The sequence below is a fragment of the Notolepis coatsorum genome (assembly GCF_963971535.1).
Source record: "Notolepis coatsorum genome assembly, chromosome: 8".
Classification (NCBI taxonomy): domain Eukaryota; kingdom Metazoa; phylum Chordata; class Actinopteri; order Aulopiformes; family Paralepididae; genus Notolepis; species Notolepis coatsorum.
The window spans coordinates 100,144,852-100,163,809 of record NC_140172.1 but is presented as its reverse complement, the minus strand read 5'-3'; the positions used below and the strand labels follow the sequence as shown (position 1 = coordinate 100,163,809).

General features: G+C 43.3%; 1 protein-coding gene across 1 annotated transcript in view; it reads right to left on the bottom strand.

Annotated features, from left to right (window-relative positions):
• Positions 1-18,958, bottom strand: part of LOC311233310 (E3 ubiquitin-protein ligase CBL-like) — a 127,851-nt gene that overhangs the window by 2,848 nt on the left and 106,045 nt on the right. The window contains exons 12-14 of the mRNA XM_084320260.1: positions 17,613-17,819; positions 12,032-12,153; positions 3,800-3,973 (exon numbers count right to left, since the gene is read on the bottom strand). Coding sequence (XP_084176386.1) covers positions 3,800-3,973; positions 12,032-12,153; positions 17,613-17,819 — 503 coding nt within the window. The remainder of the gene's footprint in view (positions 1-3,799; positions 3,974-12,031; positions 12,154-17,612; positions 17,820-18,958) is intronic.

The window sequence follows — 18,958 nt, the reverse complement described above, 5'->3', positions numbered from 1 at the left end:
GCACTGTAAGTCTATGGAGATGTTCACCTTCTTTTCAGGGCTATAACTTTTTAAATTGTATTGCTAAATTGACATTACTATGGCCCATTCAACATCGATTATCTATCGTTCAGGATGTAGGAACGTTTAACTTTTTCATTCATACATTCATACGAAAATACCGTCTAGAATATAAATATGTTTTTATCGTTTTCTGCAGTAATTCCTAGAACGTGAGATATAGGCATAAACGCATATATAGATTATCAAATGCCGTTTGTTGCCGATCCACGCTATATTACAAATTTCAACTGTACATGATCCTAAACGTTATGACTGATCATGCGCGGATGAACGGAGGGGGGGGGGTCGTTTATAATTCCGTGATCGTCGTTAAATGCTTTATGTAGTTAGGGCTGGGCGATATGACCAAAAACGTTATCGCGATAAAATTATTTTCATATCACTCGATATCGATAATTATCGTCGATATAATTTCTGTCAAGTTTAATTAACTTCTTATGCCCGGCGGCGACGGACGGGCTATTAATAGACTCACTTGTTTTGCTGCTGCGAATGTCTCGAGTTGATGTCTTCATCAGTCCGCGCATGTTCTTCTACGCACCAGTGCATAGATTATTATATTCCACCAGGGGGCAACCTACCGCCACTGGATCATATGCATTATAAGAATGGAACTAACAGTTAGCCAGAGCAAGCGGTGTATCCCATGACAATGTACTAACTATCACCCTAAAATACTCCGTTCCGCCCCAATACATTGCAACGACGTCCACCGCATACCCCACACTACTCTAACCGTGGCCTCAGAATTCACGCCACACACCCACTCCGCACGTAAACTATAAAATAGCGGCATGCAAGCTAATGATCCTAGCCAGCCTTGTTTACTACCCAGAGGTGCACCGCGGGTCTCCTTCGCTGTCGCCATATCCTTCACTGATTGGTTGTTAGTGCGTGTGCTCATATCCAAGCTTGGGAAATCGATATATCGAAACTTTGCGACCACGTTTCATGTTTATTTCGAGGAAATAATTTATCGCAATAGTTATCGTTATCGTTTTATCGCCCAGCCCTAGGTGATATATTGATCAGAGCAGTTTGCATGGATAATAATAAACAAACAGGCTGAAAGTAACGTCAGCGTCCTCTTACCGTTCGACGATGAGACTGGAGGAAAAAGATCCCACTTATTTGACGGCGATCGCCTAAATCCATTTCCGGTTTGTATAATCATAATACACGGCCAAATCGTATCGATTATTGCGTTATGGCAGTGATCGCTACACACGGACGTGTGTCTACAGTCCCGCAACAATATGCGAGTGGCCGGACGCATTTCGGAGACGCACCGAGATAGTTTCGTCCATTTCCGGTTTGGCAACTCGCCAATCATCCACCAGGGGGCAGTATTGAAGCGTTGCAGAGTTGTGCCGGCTCACACTGCATCAGACCAGGCTCCGTGAGGGAAATATGAATAACATGGCGAAAAAATGAAATATGATCTCAATAACGTCGTACGCCGTGGATTGGCAGAATTAGCATGAACTTGAAACACGTTGTACGACGTTTATGGCGCAGGATGTGTTAATGACCGGCATGATGCTTTTTTCTCTATTCAATAATGTTTACCCTGAGGGATGATTTATAATAAAGTGCTAAAACAAAGTAGGCTACTTACATTCTTGACGCTAGAACTCACAAAATAGCGTTAGCATAAAAAAGAAGGTAGGCCAGCTGTAGTTTACATAGCTTGCATAAAACTGTCTTGATGTTCCACAAGTTAATCAAAATCCGAAGTATTTCTAATCGAAGCTTGAGATGCTCAAGAGTGCAAATCACTGTCTTTTGTTGTTGTTCATTAAACTCACACGTTCAGCTCAATGACGTCGCATGTCTCCTATCCGTCATGCAGCGCATTCAGGCCATGCCCACCGGGGGCTGTTTTTTCACAATTTAATATACATAATAATCTATTTTAAAAAGTTGATTATTGGCGGCTAGGTGGTGCAGTGGGCAAGGCGCTCACCACCAATGCAGGAGACGCTGGGTTCGAGCCCAGCTCTCCACATTGCTATCAGCTTGGCTGGTTGTTCATACTAATACATTTAGCAGTATTAGGGGGTGGGAAGCTGATGGGTGGGGATCGGACGTTGTGGACAGCGACTCCTACAGGTCGGTTGGTGCACCTGCGCAGTAGAATCAGGAAGCGACGGGGGCGGCGTGCCCTCCAAACGCAGATCCCGACGCTGAAAGATCGCGCTGTGCAGGTGAAAAGATGCGACGGCTGCTACCTCGAGTACCGGAGGGGACACGTGCAATGTATGGCTTCGTCCACATTACAGCCGGCTTGTGGGAGGCATGGCCTAACAGCGTTCGAGACAGGGGAGGGTAGAATTGGACGATACGAAATTGGGATGGGAGAAAAATAGAAAATGGGAGAAAAAGTAGATTTTTCGATTATTAATTTCAATATAGAATATTCGTTGACAGCCCTACAAGTACAATTAGTTACTGCCCACTACATCACCCCTGAGTGAAAGATGGAAAGCCAAACTTTCCCCCACTGTACCGAAAACCCGTACCGAACCGTGACTTTAAAACCGAGGTACGTACCGAACCGTGGTTGTGTACCGTTACACCCCTAGATAATACACAATGAGGTGTCCAGTTATAAAGGGATAATTACCAACAAGGTGTCCAGTTATAAAGGGATAATACACAATGAGGTGTCCAGTTCTAAAGTGATAATACACAATGATGTGTCCAGTTATAATTATAAAGGGATAATACACAACAGGGTATAGAGTTATAAAGGGATAATATGCGACAAGGTGTACAGTTATAAAGGGATAATACACAATGAGTTATAAAGGGATAATACACGGGCGGCTAGGTGGTGTAGTGGGCAAGGCGCTCACCACCTATGCAGGAGACGCTGGGTTCGAGCCCAGCTCTCGGCGTTGCTACCAGCTTGGCTGGTCGTTCATACTAACACAAATTGGCAGTGTTAGGGGTGGGAAAGCTGGTGGGTGGGTCCTGGTCGTTGTAAACAGCGACTCCTACAGTTCGGTCGGGGCGCCTGCTCAGCGAGGAAAGGATCTAAGGGGGGTAGTGTGATCCTTCCACACGTTACACCCTCTCAGTGAGTCTGCGCTGCCAGGTGAAAAGAAGCGGTCGATTGGCTACACATGCATCGGAGGAAGCATGCGATAGCCTCCACTCTCCCAGACCGACTGTAGGGGGTAGGTGCGCAGCGACCAGGAAGGGGATTGGCATAACGACTAACATTGGAATGAGAGAAAAACGGAGGAAGAAGGAGGGGAAAAAAGATCTAAAAATAAAAATAAAAATAAATAAAGGGATAATACACAACGAGGTGTACAGCTATAAAGGGATAATATGTGACAAGGTGTTCAGTTATAAAGGGATAATATGTGACAAGGTGTCCAGTTATAAAGGGATAATATGTGACAAGGTGTCCAATATGTGACACGGTGTACAGTTATAAAGGGATCATATGTGACAAGATGTACACTTATAAAGGGATAATAATACACAACAAGTTGTACAGTTATAAAGGGATAATATGTGACATGGTGTCTGTGTGCTCTTGAATGTTTTCATTTAGGAACACATGTGAAAACACTCCTTGGGAAAAAGGTTAGCGTAGAGCCCTGGGAGGGTCTACTGTACATACAGGCCTCAACTGTGGAGGGTCTACTGTACATACAGGCCTCTACTATGGAGGGTCTACTGTACATACAGGCCTCTACTGTGGAGGGTCTACTGTACATACAGGCATCTACTGAAGAGGGTCCGTCCAGGCTGAGGTTGCTGAAGGCTGCGGAGGTGCCGGTGATGTCAGAGAGAGTGCGTCTGGTGGGGGCTGGAGGGGCCACAGGTCTGGGATAATCATACTCGTACACGTCCTCCAGCTCTGGGTCCTCCTGCTTCTCCTGCTGGGGAGGCTCTGAATCAGAAGGAATAAAATTCTTGCACGTTACATACAAGCTCTCGCCAGGCGCACCAAGCTCCCGGTAGCCCAGCAAAAAACTACTTGAATACAAAAACATTTCATGTATTTAACCCTTTAATCGCCGGTGACGCTTTTCAGCGTCATTCCCCGCCATGCTTATTCTGCCGATGACGCAGTACAGCTTCATTGATATCAATATTTCAAAAATCTGTGATCGAAATCATATTTCTCCCCCGGAGACATTATATGTACTGGTGAGCCCCTGTCAACTCTCTAACGGTTCAAGAGCGCCATCTGGTGGCCGATCGGCAGATCGCCCAGGACATAAACAGGGAAGTGGACGCTGGTGCTCATTTCAATTTGGTCCGATCACTCGCTATAGGTCCCGGGACTCGACACAATGGATATCGATCCGTTGCCAATAACTCGATAAACAACATGATTTTGACGTATATACTATTATACAACCTGGAAATGGATCGGGTATTTCTATATCCCATAATAGAAAAAATTCTGTTCCACGCTCATCTCCTAACGGCGCGAGGAAGCTACGGTGAGTTTCAGCGTTATTTTGTAATGTCTTCTATACTAACTGCTCCAATGATCATATCACCCACACTAGATGAATGATATAACGTTGCCCACGGAATTATAAACGACCCCCCGCCCATCCGGTCATCATCAGATCATACGTAGATCATTCTAGAAGTACGTCCATTTAAAAAAAATTATCTCGCGCCGATTGCTATCAAACTGTATACAATCATCAATATAATGCATTTGGGGCTATAAATCAAGTTCTGGAGAAAGCTGCAGAAAACGATAAAAACATACTTATACTTTAGACCGTATTTAGTATGAATATGTGAATGAAAAAGTATAACGTTGCTACACCCTGAACAATAGATATAGGACTTTGAATGGGCCATGGTAATGTCAATTTAGCAATACAATTTAAAAAGTTATAGCCCTGCAAAGAAGGGGAACTTCTCCATGTTAAATACGGCTGGCGAGGGATGGTAAATTATGAATTTAACCCCGGCGATCAAAGGGTTAATATCATTTAATCTCCCTACAGCCAGGCTGCCCCCCTCCCCCCCCAAACATGTTTTATGCCTGTGCAAATAAAATTGAAGACTTTGGAATACCTTTTAAGGCCTTAAATTAAATTAAGTGCTGCCTCTCTCTACACCGACTACATTAACGTTTCCCTTGCGTTAGCATTGGCGTTAGCTGAATGAATGAATGAATGAATGAATGAAAACTTTATTTAACAGATTGCAGAATGGGTACAATACAGTACGGCTCAATACATACAATTGTTAAGGGGATGCAGACCTGAGAAAGACATTTGTCTTGTTTCCATCAGGGTCCCCCATTTTCAATTCATATAGCTAACGTTGTAATAGCCAGATCTGTGGTGTCAGCTTGGTTAACGTTCGCCATCTATATGGCGTTGGCAGGCGGGGCTGGCGTTGTCCAGTTGACATTACAGATCATGATGGCTATGATAGCATTAGCTAAAGCTACTGCATGTTATCATCAACTCGATTCGACTGAGGTAGAGTTGAGAGGTACCACACGCTAAATCGTCCCCGGACCCTGCAACCTATAGACAGTTCCAACTTCAGTGTGTGAATTACGTTAATCCACCACAGTTTCACCCTGACAAAGCAAATACTCATGTGATCTGTATATGTTTATGTCTAAATAAAATCAATCAATCAATCACAATTACAATTGGCCAGTTTGTGAAATTAAGGCCTGCCTCTTATATAAGCCTCTCTCTAATAAAGGCCTGGTGCTCTTTGCAGTTGAGGTAAATACAAGACATGTCCTATATTTGAGGATTTACGGTAGGTACACAAAAACCACGGTACGGTACGTACCTCGGTTTTGAAGTCAAGGTTCGGTGCGGGTTTTCAGTACAGTGGGGGAAAGTTTGGCTTTCCATGTTCCACTCAGGGGTGATGTAGTGTGCAGTAACTAATTGTACTTGTAGGGCTGTCAACGAATATTCTATATTGAAATTAATAATCGACTTGTAATTTTTTTTTAAGATAATAATAATTATATTAGATTGTGAAAAAAAGAGCCCCCGTGGGCGGTCGTTGGTGGTTAACATACCGTTGTATTCGTTCGGTACACTACACAGCCGTTCGGTACGGTACACACTGAAACGGTTAGGTTCGGTACGGATACGTGTACCTTTACACCCCTAATACAAACTAAAGTGGGCAAGGCGCTCGCCACTAACGCAGGAGATGCTGGTATCGGGCCCAGCTCTCGGCGTTGCTACCGGCTTGGCCGGCCGTCATACTAACACAATTGCAGGGATTAAAGCAAAACAAATTCTCCTGAATGAACTTTTTTTCAGGCCAAGTCATATTCTTATTTTAACCTCCAATGTATTTTTTTTTTTATAGCGTTAGCGTTTTAAGGGAGCCTACTTGTAGAGCCTACTGTCCTGACTGTGACTATAGACCCTACTGTTGTGGTTGTTGTGCCAGGCAGGGAGGCTGTGTGCTGGAGAGCGTGAATGCAAGTCTTGTGGCTAGCTTCTGATTGATGGCGAGCTAGCACCCTTTTCCCATTACTTTGAACCATGAACTAAACGGCTTGTTATCATACAAACAAGGGACTAAACACATTTCGCAATTATGCCACAACAACAATGGACAGTCTCCTCCCCACCGTTTGTATATATTTTTTACCACCCACCCACCCCCTCCTAATGTACAGTCTCCTCCTCATCAATTGTTGGCTCCCCAAACCACAGAGGCCTGTTTCAGGACATCTCCCTCAACTTTGATACTTGTCATGTATCCCAGAGCTCCACCATAAAAAACCTCGATTCCTCCCTCTCATTTAATGCACATATAAAAAATTTCACCAAAATTGCCTTCTTCCATCTTCGTAATATCGCAAATATTCGCCCCATTTTAATTATGGCTGATGCTGAAACCCTGATTCATGCTTTTGTCTCATCACGTCTGGACTACTGTAATGCACTTTTTTGAGGCGTACCTAATTCAAGCATAAAAAATCTTCAACTTGTGCAAAATGCGGCTGCACGGATACTAACTAGAACTAGAAAATGTTATCACATCACATCAGTTTTGTCCGCCCTACACTGGCTTCCTATTCAAGCCCGATCTGACTTTAAAGTGCTACTCCTCACCTACAAAATTTTTAATGGGCTTGCACCGCTCTATCTATCCGATCTCATCTCCCGATACTAGCCTGCTTGTGCTCTGCGCTCACAAAATGCGGGGCTTCTATCGATTCCTAGGGTTAAGAAGAAATCCGCCAGCCACAGAGCCTTTGTCTACCGCGCTCCCTACCTGTGGAACAAATTACCTGCCGTCGTCAGGGGCGCCTGCTCTGTCGAAGCTTTTAAATCCCTGCTTAAGACCCATCTTTTCTCTCTCTCCTTCAACCTACCCTGATCTCACCTGGTCGGGGACTGACCTTTAGATTAATCTGTCTAGTTTAGTTAGGATGTCTATTTTCTCCCATGTCTGCTTTTCTGCAGACATGGGAGAACCTTTTAACCTCTGTCTGTCTCAACCGGTCCCATGGAACAGCTTCATACCGCCTTCTGTCTGGCCTGCAGTGCTGAACCTTCTGAGTGACTCCTTCTGCCCCCTCGGGGCATATGGCCCTGAGCTATTGTCTTGTATCTCACCCTGTATCCATACGCTTGCAGTAGTTCTATCAATTACTCTATTTCACAATTTTCTTATGATTCTACTGTCACCATGTATGCATATGCTCACTACATGTATTTATTGCTCCATCTCCGCCCACTACAAACATGGGAACTCTCTAACCCCTGTCCCAACCCCCCCCCCCCCCTTTCCTTCACGCATGATGGAGCATAATGTATACCGAGCATATGCATTTGAATTTTTTAATATAGCGTGTATAGGAACGAAACGCCAATCGATTATGTGTAATATGCGTCAGGCCTATAACTCGCATTCTAGGAATTACTGCTATACACTCCAAAAACATACTTATATTCATGACGGTACTAACACAACAATGTATGAATGGAAAAATATAACGTTCCCACATCCGGAACGATAGATACCCAATGTTGAATGGGCCATAGTAATGTCGATATAGCTATAATATTTAAAAAGTTATAGCCCTGCAAAGAAGGTGAGCGACTCCATAGGCTTACAGCACTGGCAGAGAGAGGTATAAGATGGGCAAAGAATCAGCACAGAATGTGTTAAACAACTAGCAAGAAACATCAAGCTGTTAAGGATTGAAGGGAGTGCTGCTGTTGAATTGGGACAGGATGTGCTAAATCTTTTTTTACAAAGAGATTATAGATGAAGCCAGATTTGAGATGAATGGACTCACAGAGTCAGAGAGTAATCCTGAAAATGTTCAATGAGGGCCTTTTGATGCCGGGTAGGATTGGAGCTGGGTGGGCTGTCCTGGTGGCTCGCCACGCTAAGCAGCATGATCACTACACCCTGGGTGTCTATCCTGCCTGGGACCTCTACTGCATGTCCATGTTCACTTTAAGCTGTCCTGTCTAATAAAGCAGACATGCCCTAAACCAAAGTATCCATCTATTCTAATAGTGGTTGTATTATAATGGTCTCTTCTGGTGGAAGAAAGAGAGAGAAAGAGAAAGAGAGAGAGAATATCTTTAAGAGCTCCCAATTAACCATAGTCACCGTAGAAACCCAATCCAAAATCGAAATAAAAACAATTTCTTATTATATTTTACAATTGCAATATAACATAACAAAGACAGGTGAACAAGTCAATGTGTGGATTCTGTGCTTGTTGAAATCTGTGTTTGTCTACTTTTGTTGGTTTGAGTGATTTCCTTTTTGCAATCATTTATTTCTTAAATCACACAAGTTTCCCCATGAGCTCAGAGACATACTAGCTTGTATGCATGTTGATGAAAACTTCAGCTAGACCTATGATAATGTTGAGAGTGAGTCCGTTTGTATAAATGTATAATAAAACACAAGATACGTGTGCCCCAACGATAAGGATTTAATCGTGTTTCCCGAGATTGCAAAACAGTTCTAGGCATTACGAGTTATTGTTACGCAACTACTAGCTTTGAGATGCCATCAAACTGTGTTCTCCAAGTCAGCTCATGTAGGATTTCTCAGCCTATCTTTGTCCAATGGATTATGATAAGAACCACTGAGGCAGCCATAGTCCCTGTGAGCTGCGTTCATGTTTTATCATCTCCTCTCCGTCTCGCTTTTGATGCATCCCCCGCTTTCAGCAGGATCTTTGTTTTGCGAGGAGAGGGAGCTCCAAGAACTGCCAAAAGTAATTTTTATCATCAATTAACACATTCCCTGCCACGGTTATATCCATCAATGTAGGCTCACTGCCACCACTCTAAGCCTATGGAGATGTTCACCTTCTTTGCAGGGCTATAACTTTTTAAATTGTATTGCTAAATTGACATTACTATGGCCCATTCAACATCGATTATCTATCGTTCAGGATGTAGGAACGTTATACTTTTTCATTCATAGATTCTTCCAAAAATACCTTCTAGAATATAAGTATGTTTTTATCGTTTTCTGCAGTAATTCATAGAACGTGAGTTATAGGCATAAACGCATATATAGATGATCAACTGCCGTTTATTCCCAATACACGCTATATTAAAAAATTCAACTGTATATGATCCTATACGTTATGATTCATCATGCGTGGATGAAGGGGGGGGGGGGGTCGTTTATAATTCCGTGATCGTCAGTCACGGATGCTTTATGTAGTATGGGTGATATATTGATCGGATCGGTTTGCAGTGAAAAGAATAAACAATCAAGCTGAAAGTAACGTTAGTGTCCTCTTATTGTGCGTCAATGAGACTGGCGGTGAAAGATCCCAGGTATAGGACGTCGATCGCCTAGGTCCATTTCCGGTTTGTATGTCGCAATAAACACCGAAATCATATAGATTATTAAGTTTATAAAGCGATCGATATGTACTATTGTGTCTGTCGGAAGCCTTGCGACAATATCTGACGGCCGGATGAATTTAATGGACGCACAGCAGCAATATCCTGTTTACCGACCATCCACCAGGCGGCGGTATTGAGCGGTCGTCTTTTTTAGCCGTAGGGTCCAGCTGCAGCGCCGGAGGTGTATATATGAATTATGAATGCCATGGCGAAAAAATGAAATATTGATCTCAATATCGCTGTACAGCGTGGTTTGGCAGACAACGCATGGCCGGCAATAACGCTGTACAACGTGATTGGCGGGGAATGTGTTAAAAATAGTTCTTGTAAACACTTTTGTTTATATTCACATTTCCATCCAACTAAACAGGGTTTCCACTATAGTCTACAAGCTGAATACATTTCCTTCATCATATAATATCTGCAAAGTCCATTTTCTCCGTTTTCTTTGCTCTTGCAGTGTTTACATCCCATCCGTGTAATATAACTTTCGGTTTTGGCCAAGTTGTAATGACTCCAACTAGGGCTGGACGGTATGGTCTAAAATTTATATCACGGTATAATTTGAAGCATAGACGGTAACGGTATATATCACGGTATATTAACTTATCTTAAAATGTCTATATAAATGCTTCTGAAGGGGTAAACACTGGTATGGCAGCTGTTATTCTGTTACAGCTGCTGAGCTATACTATAGCTAATGTACATCAATATCTTCCTTTTTAATTAAATAGGTTCAAGAATCGAATCAGGATTGTTAGCAGAGAGAGAGAGAGAGAGGGAGAGAGGGAGAGAGGGGGCTGCTAGTGGAGCCAGCTACCGTTAGCTTGCCGAGGCTCCAGCACATCGACAAGCTGCTGGAGCCAGCTAACGTTAGCTTGCCGAGGCTCCAGCACATCGACAAGCTGCTGGAGCCAGCTAACGTTAGCTTGCCGAGGCTCCAGGACATCGACAAGCTGCTGGAGCCAGCTAACGTTAGCTTGCCGAGGCTCCAGCACATCAACAAGCTGCTGGAGCAAGCTAACGTTAGCTTGCCGTGGCTCCAGCACATCGACAAGCTGCTGGAGCAAGCTAACGTTAGCTTGCCGAGGCTCCAGCACATCGACAAGCTGCTGGAGCCAGCTACCGTTAGCTTGCTGAGGCTCCAGCACATCAACAAGCTGCTGGAGCCAGCTAACGTTAGCTTGCCGAGGCTCCAGCACATCGACAAGCTGCTGGAGCCAGCTAACGTTAGCTTGCCGAGGCTACCAGCACATCGACAAGCTGCTGGAGCCAGCTACCGTTAGCTTGCCGAGGCTACCAGCACATCGACAGTTAACATTACATAAGGTTTTAGCGCGACGTGGACATTCCAGAATGGCGAGGATGCAAAGCATGTTAGACCATTGGACTCGTCGCAGAGTTTACATTACACATAGAAACTGCGCGACTCGCGAGAGAAGTCACACAGCTGTGTGCAACGCAGGGCTGAAGAGCTAGTTCGCTTCTGTGTTTATTATGAAATGACAATTGCGTGTTGACACGCCCACTGCGCGAAGCCTCTGTGCTCCTAAATAACTTTTTCCAGTTCGCACATATCTATTATCTATGACTAATTCTATAAATTTTTAGGGGCAAATACGAGTGAAATAGTCGCGCTGTGGTTACATGACGTCATTGCTATTTTAGAGCTGCTCTACCGGTTACAAGGTATAGTCAAAATCCATACCGTAGAGCAAATTGATACCGTTTATACCGTATACCGTTTATACCATCCACCCCTAACTCCAACCTCCTTTGATTGACATGGAGTTAGCTTGTCAGATTTCGAGGAAGATCGTACAGACCAATACATTTGAAGCACAAGGGCAGGTTCTATGTCACCCCGTGCTCATGGCGTGCTTGTGCGTCCTCGTGCTGGAAGAACACACAATACACAATTTTCGGGGACCCCTTTCCTCCTACTCTGCTCTATAGCGCCAATTACACCAACTAGTGGTCAAAGACTGGATTCCTTTACTACAGTCACACAGATAGGCCATAAATTATAAATATATATGCATTACCATACCATACTTATATATATCCAAGGACATTAATTTATCTGGTACCTGGCTCAGAAGGTGGTGGTGTTGGCGCTACTACATCGGCTGCTGCAGACTGGGCCTGGATGTTACACATGGATTCATACACCTGGGGATCCTCAAAGTCATCCTCACACACTGAGACACTCCTGAGAGAGAGAGAGAGAGAGAGAGAGAGAGAGAGAGAGAGAGAGAGAGAGAGAGAGAGAGGAAGAAAGAGGGGAGAAGGGCACGGAGGAAGGGGAAGAGGAGAGCAATAGATGGAGAAAGGGAGACGGACAGAGAGGGAGGAAGAGAGGGATATATGGGTATGGAGAGGAGAGAGGGAGAGAAGGAATCTTAAAGAGCCTCTTAGTGGTGAAACATTGCACAAATAAATAAAATCACTAGTCACCATAAAGGTCCAATCTGTGATCCAAATCCGTGGGGGGGTGGGGTTGCTTGGTGCCGCGTCCGTTTCACAAAAGTGTGAAAACAGGTGCTTTTCAAATAGGTTACACTAAATAAAATTACTAAACTATTTCGAAAATACTTTCTCTTCTTTGCATAGCAATGCACATGGTGAAAGGTTCCTAAAACATGGGCATTTTGCATTAAAAAGCCTTTAACACTTTAATCGCCATGGGTTAAATTCATAATTTACCATCCCTCGCCAGCTCTATTTGTCTATGGAGAAGTTCCCCTTCTTTGCAGGGCTATAACTTTTAAAATCTATTGCTACATTGCCATTATTATGGCCCATTCAATGTCCTATATGTATTGTTCAGGGTGTAGCAACGTTAAACTTTTTCATTCACATATTCATACTAAAATATGGTCTAAAGCAGGGGTCGGGAACCTATGGATCGCGAGCCATATATGGCTCTTCTGGTGACAGCATATGGCTCCCAGACATTTTTGAGTAAAATTTTTTTTTTTTTTTTTTAATGCTTGTGATATTTCTTAATAATACTGTGTCATTTTAAAGTAAACAGAAATTAGTTTTGAAGATACAGCTAATAGTATCTGTAGCTGAAGATATAGCGAGCAGAGCTGGCGAGGGAACACAAGTGGACAGAAATTAAAAATCTTCAACCTGAAGACCAGCTGATTCTTAAAACTTGGAACGAGCTTCCTGTGACATACCACACAATGCAGCGTTAGTATTGCCGTATTGACCATGTTTGGCTCTACATATGCATGTGGGCAGTCATTCTCGCATATGAGGAACATTAAGACCAACCTACGCTCACGTTTAACTGATAGAGGCCTCAACGCCTGCATGAAGCTCAACCTCACCACGTATGAACCAGATTACAAGGGCATCAGCAAAACCATGCAGCACCAAAAGTCACATTAAAAGTAAGACATATTTAATTTATTATACGTTAAAAATACTATATGGCTCTCAATGAAATATATTTAGAAATATTTGTCTTTTATGGCTCTCCCAGTCAAAAAGGTTCCTGACCCCTGGTCTAAAGTATAAGTATGTTTTTATCGTTTTCTGCAGCTTTCTTCAGAACGTGATTTATAGCCCTAAATGCATTATATTGATGATCAAATACAGTTTGGTAGGAATCTGTGCGAGATAAAAAGTTTCAACTGGACGTGCTTCTAGGAGTTACTACATATCATCTGATGATGACGGGGGCGGGCGGGGGATCGTTTATAATTCCGTGGGCAGCGTTAGATGATTCATCCAGAGTGGGTCATATGTTCATCAGATCAGTTAGTATAGAATACGTTAGAAAATAACGCTGAATCTTACCGTGGCTTCCTCGCGCCGCTGGCAGATGAGCGTGGAACAGATTTTTTTCTATTATGGGATGTAGAAATGCCCGATCCATTTCCAGGTTGTATAATAGTATATACATCCAAATAACGTTGTTTATTGAGTTAGGGCGAGCGATCTATTATCCAGTGTTTCAAGATGGAGTCGCGGGAGCTATAGCGAGTGGCCGGACCACATTTGGATGAGTACTACCGGTTCAAAGGTTAATATCCGGTTGGCGATCTGCCGATCGGCCACCAGATGGCGCTCTTGAACCGCTAGAGAGTTGAGGAGATCAGCAGTGTGTCTCAGGGCTCCGGAAAGGAAATATGATTTCGATGACAAGATTTTTGAAATATTGACATCAAAGACGAGTTACGGCGTCTTCGGCAGAATGAGCATGGCTCGGAATGACGTGAAAACTCGTTCCCGGCGATCATAGTGTTAACTATTCATGGACAACATTTTTTTTTATTTTAAAACCATACAGATGCATTTGATCTCTGGTGAAGACTCTACTGAGCTGAAAAACACATCACATGTTTTTAATGCTGGTCTATAAATAATTAAAGGGTTTTTAATATAAGACAGAGTGCCGTACACTGGAATCGTTCGCCACATGCAATGCTATGCAAGGGAGGGAAAGCTTCTGCTAAATAGCTCTAACTTTATAAATTATTACTTATTGTGAATATCACAATTGCAATATGAATTTCTCTAACAATTGTTCACTTCTTCATCACCACTAAACACAACCTAATACAACTTCCAAAAATGTATTAACTCATTCGGGGCCATTCACGTAATATTACGTGTTTGCCCGACAACCGTTGGGTGCTAAACCACGTAATATTACGTTTTTGGTTTGTTTCTCTTTTTTTCGATTTTAATATCCTATTCAATGCCAGGGACCCGTATGTTGCCATTAGAAGGCCTACTGCGATGCCGAGGGTGCAGTACCGGCCAGATTCTCCCAGGTGGTGGTATCGAGCTGCAGTAAACCCTGTTCCAGACCCTGTGTTACACTGAAAGGTCTCCAGGTGCAGATTTTCAGTAGACGGCAAGGCTAGAGGTTCAATCGGTCGCATCCAAACGTCTACGGGACATCCAATGCATATGCTGTGGTTGGTTATGTCGTGGGCCAAATGGAAATCGGATGGAGCAGATATCGATCAAACAATTGGAATATTATTTTTGGAATACTCCCGATCAAAGGTAAGGATCATCCGACGTAAATTCTGGCTTGATTTTGCAAGGTTTTCATACTGATCCAGGCTAGCTGATCAGCGTTTTTAGCGTTCAATACTAATGCCGTTACTGGTAATCAATAATCAGAAATTACTCCCCCACCCCCCCTTTCATGCATTCATGATGAAACATAATAGCTACTGTATAGATTTTATTCAGGAATACTAGCGTGTATAGGCAAGAAACGCCAACCCAAATAGTAGAATTGGCCTATATGGGTATTACGCAGCCTTTTAGGAATTACCCCATACCGCTGTAAAACCATACTTATATTCACCACGGTATAACACGGGAACGTACGTATGGATGGAAAAATTTTCTCTTTTTTGCATCTTGAAGAAGAAGAAACACAGCACTGGCGGACTCGGGGGGGGGGGGGGGGTCCCCCACTAAAGTGCCCTGTTGAGTGGCGGTTAAATAATGTCGCGCAAAAGTGCCCTTTTGAGTGGCGAAAATGAGAGGACGTGCCCATTGGCGCCCCTCCAATGGTTAAACTTTACCATGTGCCCCACAGTTGAACACATCATTCTAAAATGCCCTTTTGAGTGGCGAAAATGAGAGGACATGCTCATTGGTGCCCCTCCAATGGTCTAAACTTGACCATGTGCCCTGACGGTTAAATAATGTCAGGCAAAAGTGCCTTTTTGAGTGAAAAGAATTAGAGGACGTGCCCTATTGGTGCCCCTCTAATGGTTAAACGTGACCATGTGCCCCCACAGTTGAAAACATCACACTAAAATGCCCCTTTGAGTGGCAAAAATTAGAGGATGTGCCCTATTGGTGCCCCTCCAATGGTCTAAACTTGACCATGTGCCCCCACGGTTGAAAAACGTCACGCTAAAGTGCCCTATTGAGTGGTGAAAACATAGCAAGAAAATGAAATAACATCATAGGCGGAGGGTGAGCTGGACAATAGGGTAGGCTATTATGGGATGGGACTCGCAAAATTTTCCCTTTTTCTTTTTTGCTTGCACGCAAATGGTGCTGTCCAGGTTCTGATTTCATACAATACACACACACACTACTAGGCTACTACAGCGAGCCCCACTCATTTCATATAGTGCAAATTAATTGTTCAAATGAAGGCATCCAATATGATTAACCATTGTCTTACCTTAATGCAACAAAAAAAATGCGACATTTCGCGCATCAATGATCTTTTCTGCTTTAAGTTTGTCTGTGAGATCACTTTCAATGTGAAGCGGACTCAGAGTTGATCGTCTCTCCTGGCGCATATTGTTGTTCTTCTTAGCCAGTTTTGGATGCGCCTCATTGGGAAAGGCCGTTCACAAGTTGCGGTGCCGACGTTCTGAACCCGAACGCGGAACTGCAAGTTTGTTGGTAAAAGACTACACACGAACCTGGAGGTGAAAAATCGGAAAGTGGGGGTGGGGCTAGACCATGGAGGGTTTTGAAGACCAGACTGGCATCGGTTAGTTTGATGATGCGGCGTGATTGGTTACTGCCTGCAGTCTGGAGACGCTGGGTTCGCCTGTTCGAGCCCAGCGCTCCACATTGCTTTCAGTTTAGCTGGTCGTCCGTACTAATACACATTGGCAGTATTAGGGGGTGGAAAACTGATGGGTGGGGATCGGGCGTTGTGGACAGCAACTCCTACAGGTCGGTTGGTGCGCCTGCGCAGTAGAATCAGGAAGTGATGGGGGCGGCGCCCCTCCAAAGCGCAGACCCCTGACGCTGAAAGATCGCGCCGCGCAGGTGAAAAGATGCGACTGCTGTTACCTCGAGTATCGGAGGGGACTCGTGCTATGTACGACTTAGTCCACATTGCAGCCGGCTTGTGGGAGGCAAGAAACAGCGTTCGAGACAGGGGAGGGTTGAATTGGATGATACGAAAATTGGGATGGGAGAAAAATAGAAAAATGGGCGAAAAAGTGGATAAAATAAAAACATTACTTTCCTAACTTAGTGAAACTAAATGTAACAAATTAACACATAGCTATAAATGTACTGAATGGTTATTTCTTATTCATTATAAATATTTTTTTTATTTAATTTTTTTTAGTCTGATTTTTCTTCTTTTTTTTTACAGATACGCGATCCAGCTATTTTACTGATATCGGCAGCCGATAACGATACCAATATCGGAGCATCCCTAATTCCTGATCGCCATTCCAAATATTGATCGCGTTTATTGATCCAACGTTATATCCAAAAACACATAGATCCACGCTGCTCCCAGTCCCCACAGTCAATGCAATAGTATCCAGCTGCATCCCAGAGAAGTCATTTTTTTGCTGCACAGTCCCACCCAATCCAATGATGTGCAATACCATCCGGGAGACGATAGGCGGCAGTATTTGCCCTTTGCGAGCTCAGACCCATTCCCAATGATAACATCAGGCTGGATGGATGAAAAATTAATGGATATCGCTAATAAAAGAAATATGGATTAAAACCCGGGATTTCTCGGGTTTGGCCTCCAGTGAGTTATATAATAATAATAATAATAATGAAACCGTAATATTGGAAGGAGTAACTAATCCGATTTCACACTTTTTAAAAACACATATACTGAGCTGACAGTATATTTTACTATGAACATTATTTAAATTTGGGAATTGAAGTTAATAGCAAAATCAGGGTTACCCAGCTTGGGCCATGTCGGTGTGATTGTTGTTGGTCAGGGCTGCTGCTGCGGCTGGTGCGGCTGGGGCTGGGGCTGGAGGTACCAAGGCTCCGGCTACAACCCATGGAGCCCCGGCAGCAGGGAGCGAGGTGGGACTCATGTACTCGTTCTCCTCGCAGTCCGCCAACGATTTCTCACTGCCAGACCCCACTGGAGCTGTGAGAGGCCTGCGCCCAGTAAGAGTAATATCAATTATTCATTCATAGGCCTTCAAAGAAAAGCAGAGAGGTAGTGGGATTAACTTCATCCGTTCATTCATTCATAGGTTTTGCTGCTGGGAGGTCTACACAGAAGGATGAGAGGGATTAAACTTCATCCATTCATCCTAGGGCTGCCTCCTCTTAGTCGAGTAATCGGTCGGTTTGGTCTCAGTTGACCAAGATTTTGTAAGTCGATTTGTATGCATTTTCCCCATGCTGAATGAGTTATTTCCTGAAGAATGATAAGTACTGGGTCTAAAGAGGTCCTTCGGCATGACTGCATGTGGGAAACATGCCGATGACTCAACAAAATCCTATTTGTCAACTGATTGATTGATTGATTGATTTATTTGATGTTTGTAATTGAAGAGTACATGATATAAAAAGATATGCAACTGAGACAAACAACATCAAGGATAAAAACACGATAAAGTCAGAGGACTTGTTTACATTGTGGTCCTTGATCTCAGACAGACAACTCAAGACAACAAACATGCATACAAATCTAAAGGAACTACTTTTTTTAAATAAACTGAAACCGTTCAAAAAATTTATTAAACAAACGTATTACCATAAAACTATATACAATTTGATTAAAAAAATAATCCTAAAAGATAATAAAATAAACAATTAAGGTGGACTTGAATTTCCATATGGTGTCAAGCATTTTCAGGCTGTCCAGGAGTCCGTTCCACAATAGAGTAGCAGCGTAGAGCAGCAGAGTATACGTAATTTGTTATCCAGTATACATCCCAGGTATGTTTACAACAGAGGTGTTGCCGACTATGATATTAAAGCCAGGGGATTTTTTTTGTTTGGCATTTGAGCCAAACAGTGTGGACAATTTGTTGTCTGCTAGCCATGTACTGACATTCTGGAGTTCACTACTGAGCATCTGTTCTACTTGTGCTTTTTCTTTGTGGGGAAACTAGGAGAGCTGAGTTGTCCGCAAAGAAACAGGTTACAGTTACATGCTGATTTCATGTCATTAATGATAATAATAATAAACTGAGAATTTATTTAGCTGAGGACAGCCTTAATTCATTCATTCATTCCTTTATCCATTCATAGATTTTGCTTGCACAGTTTGCATCACATACACAACC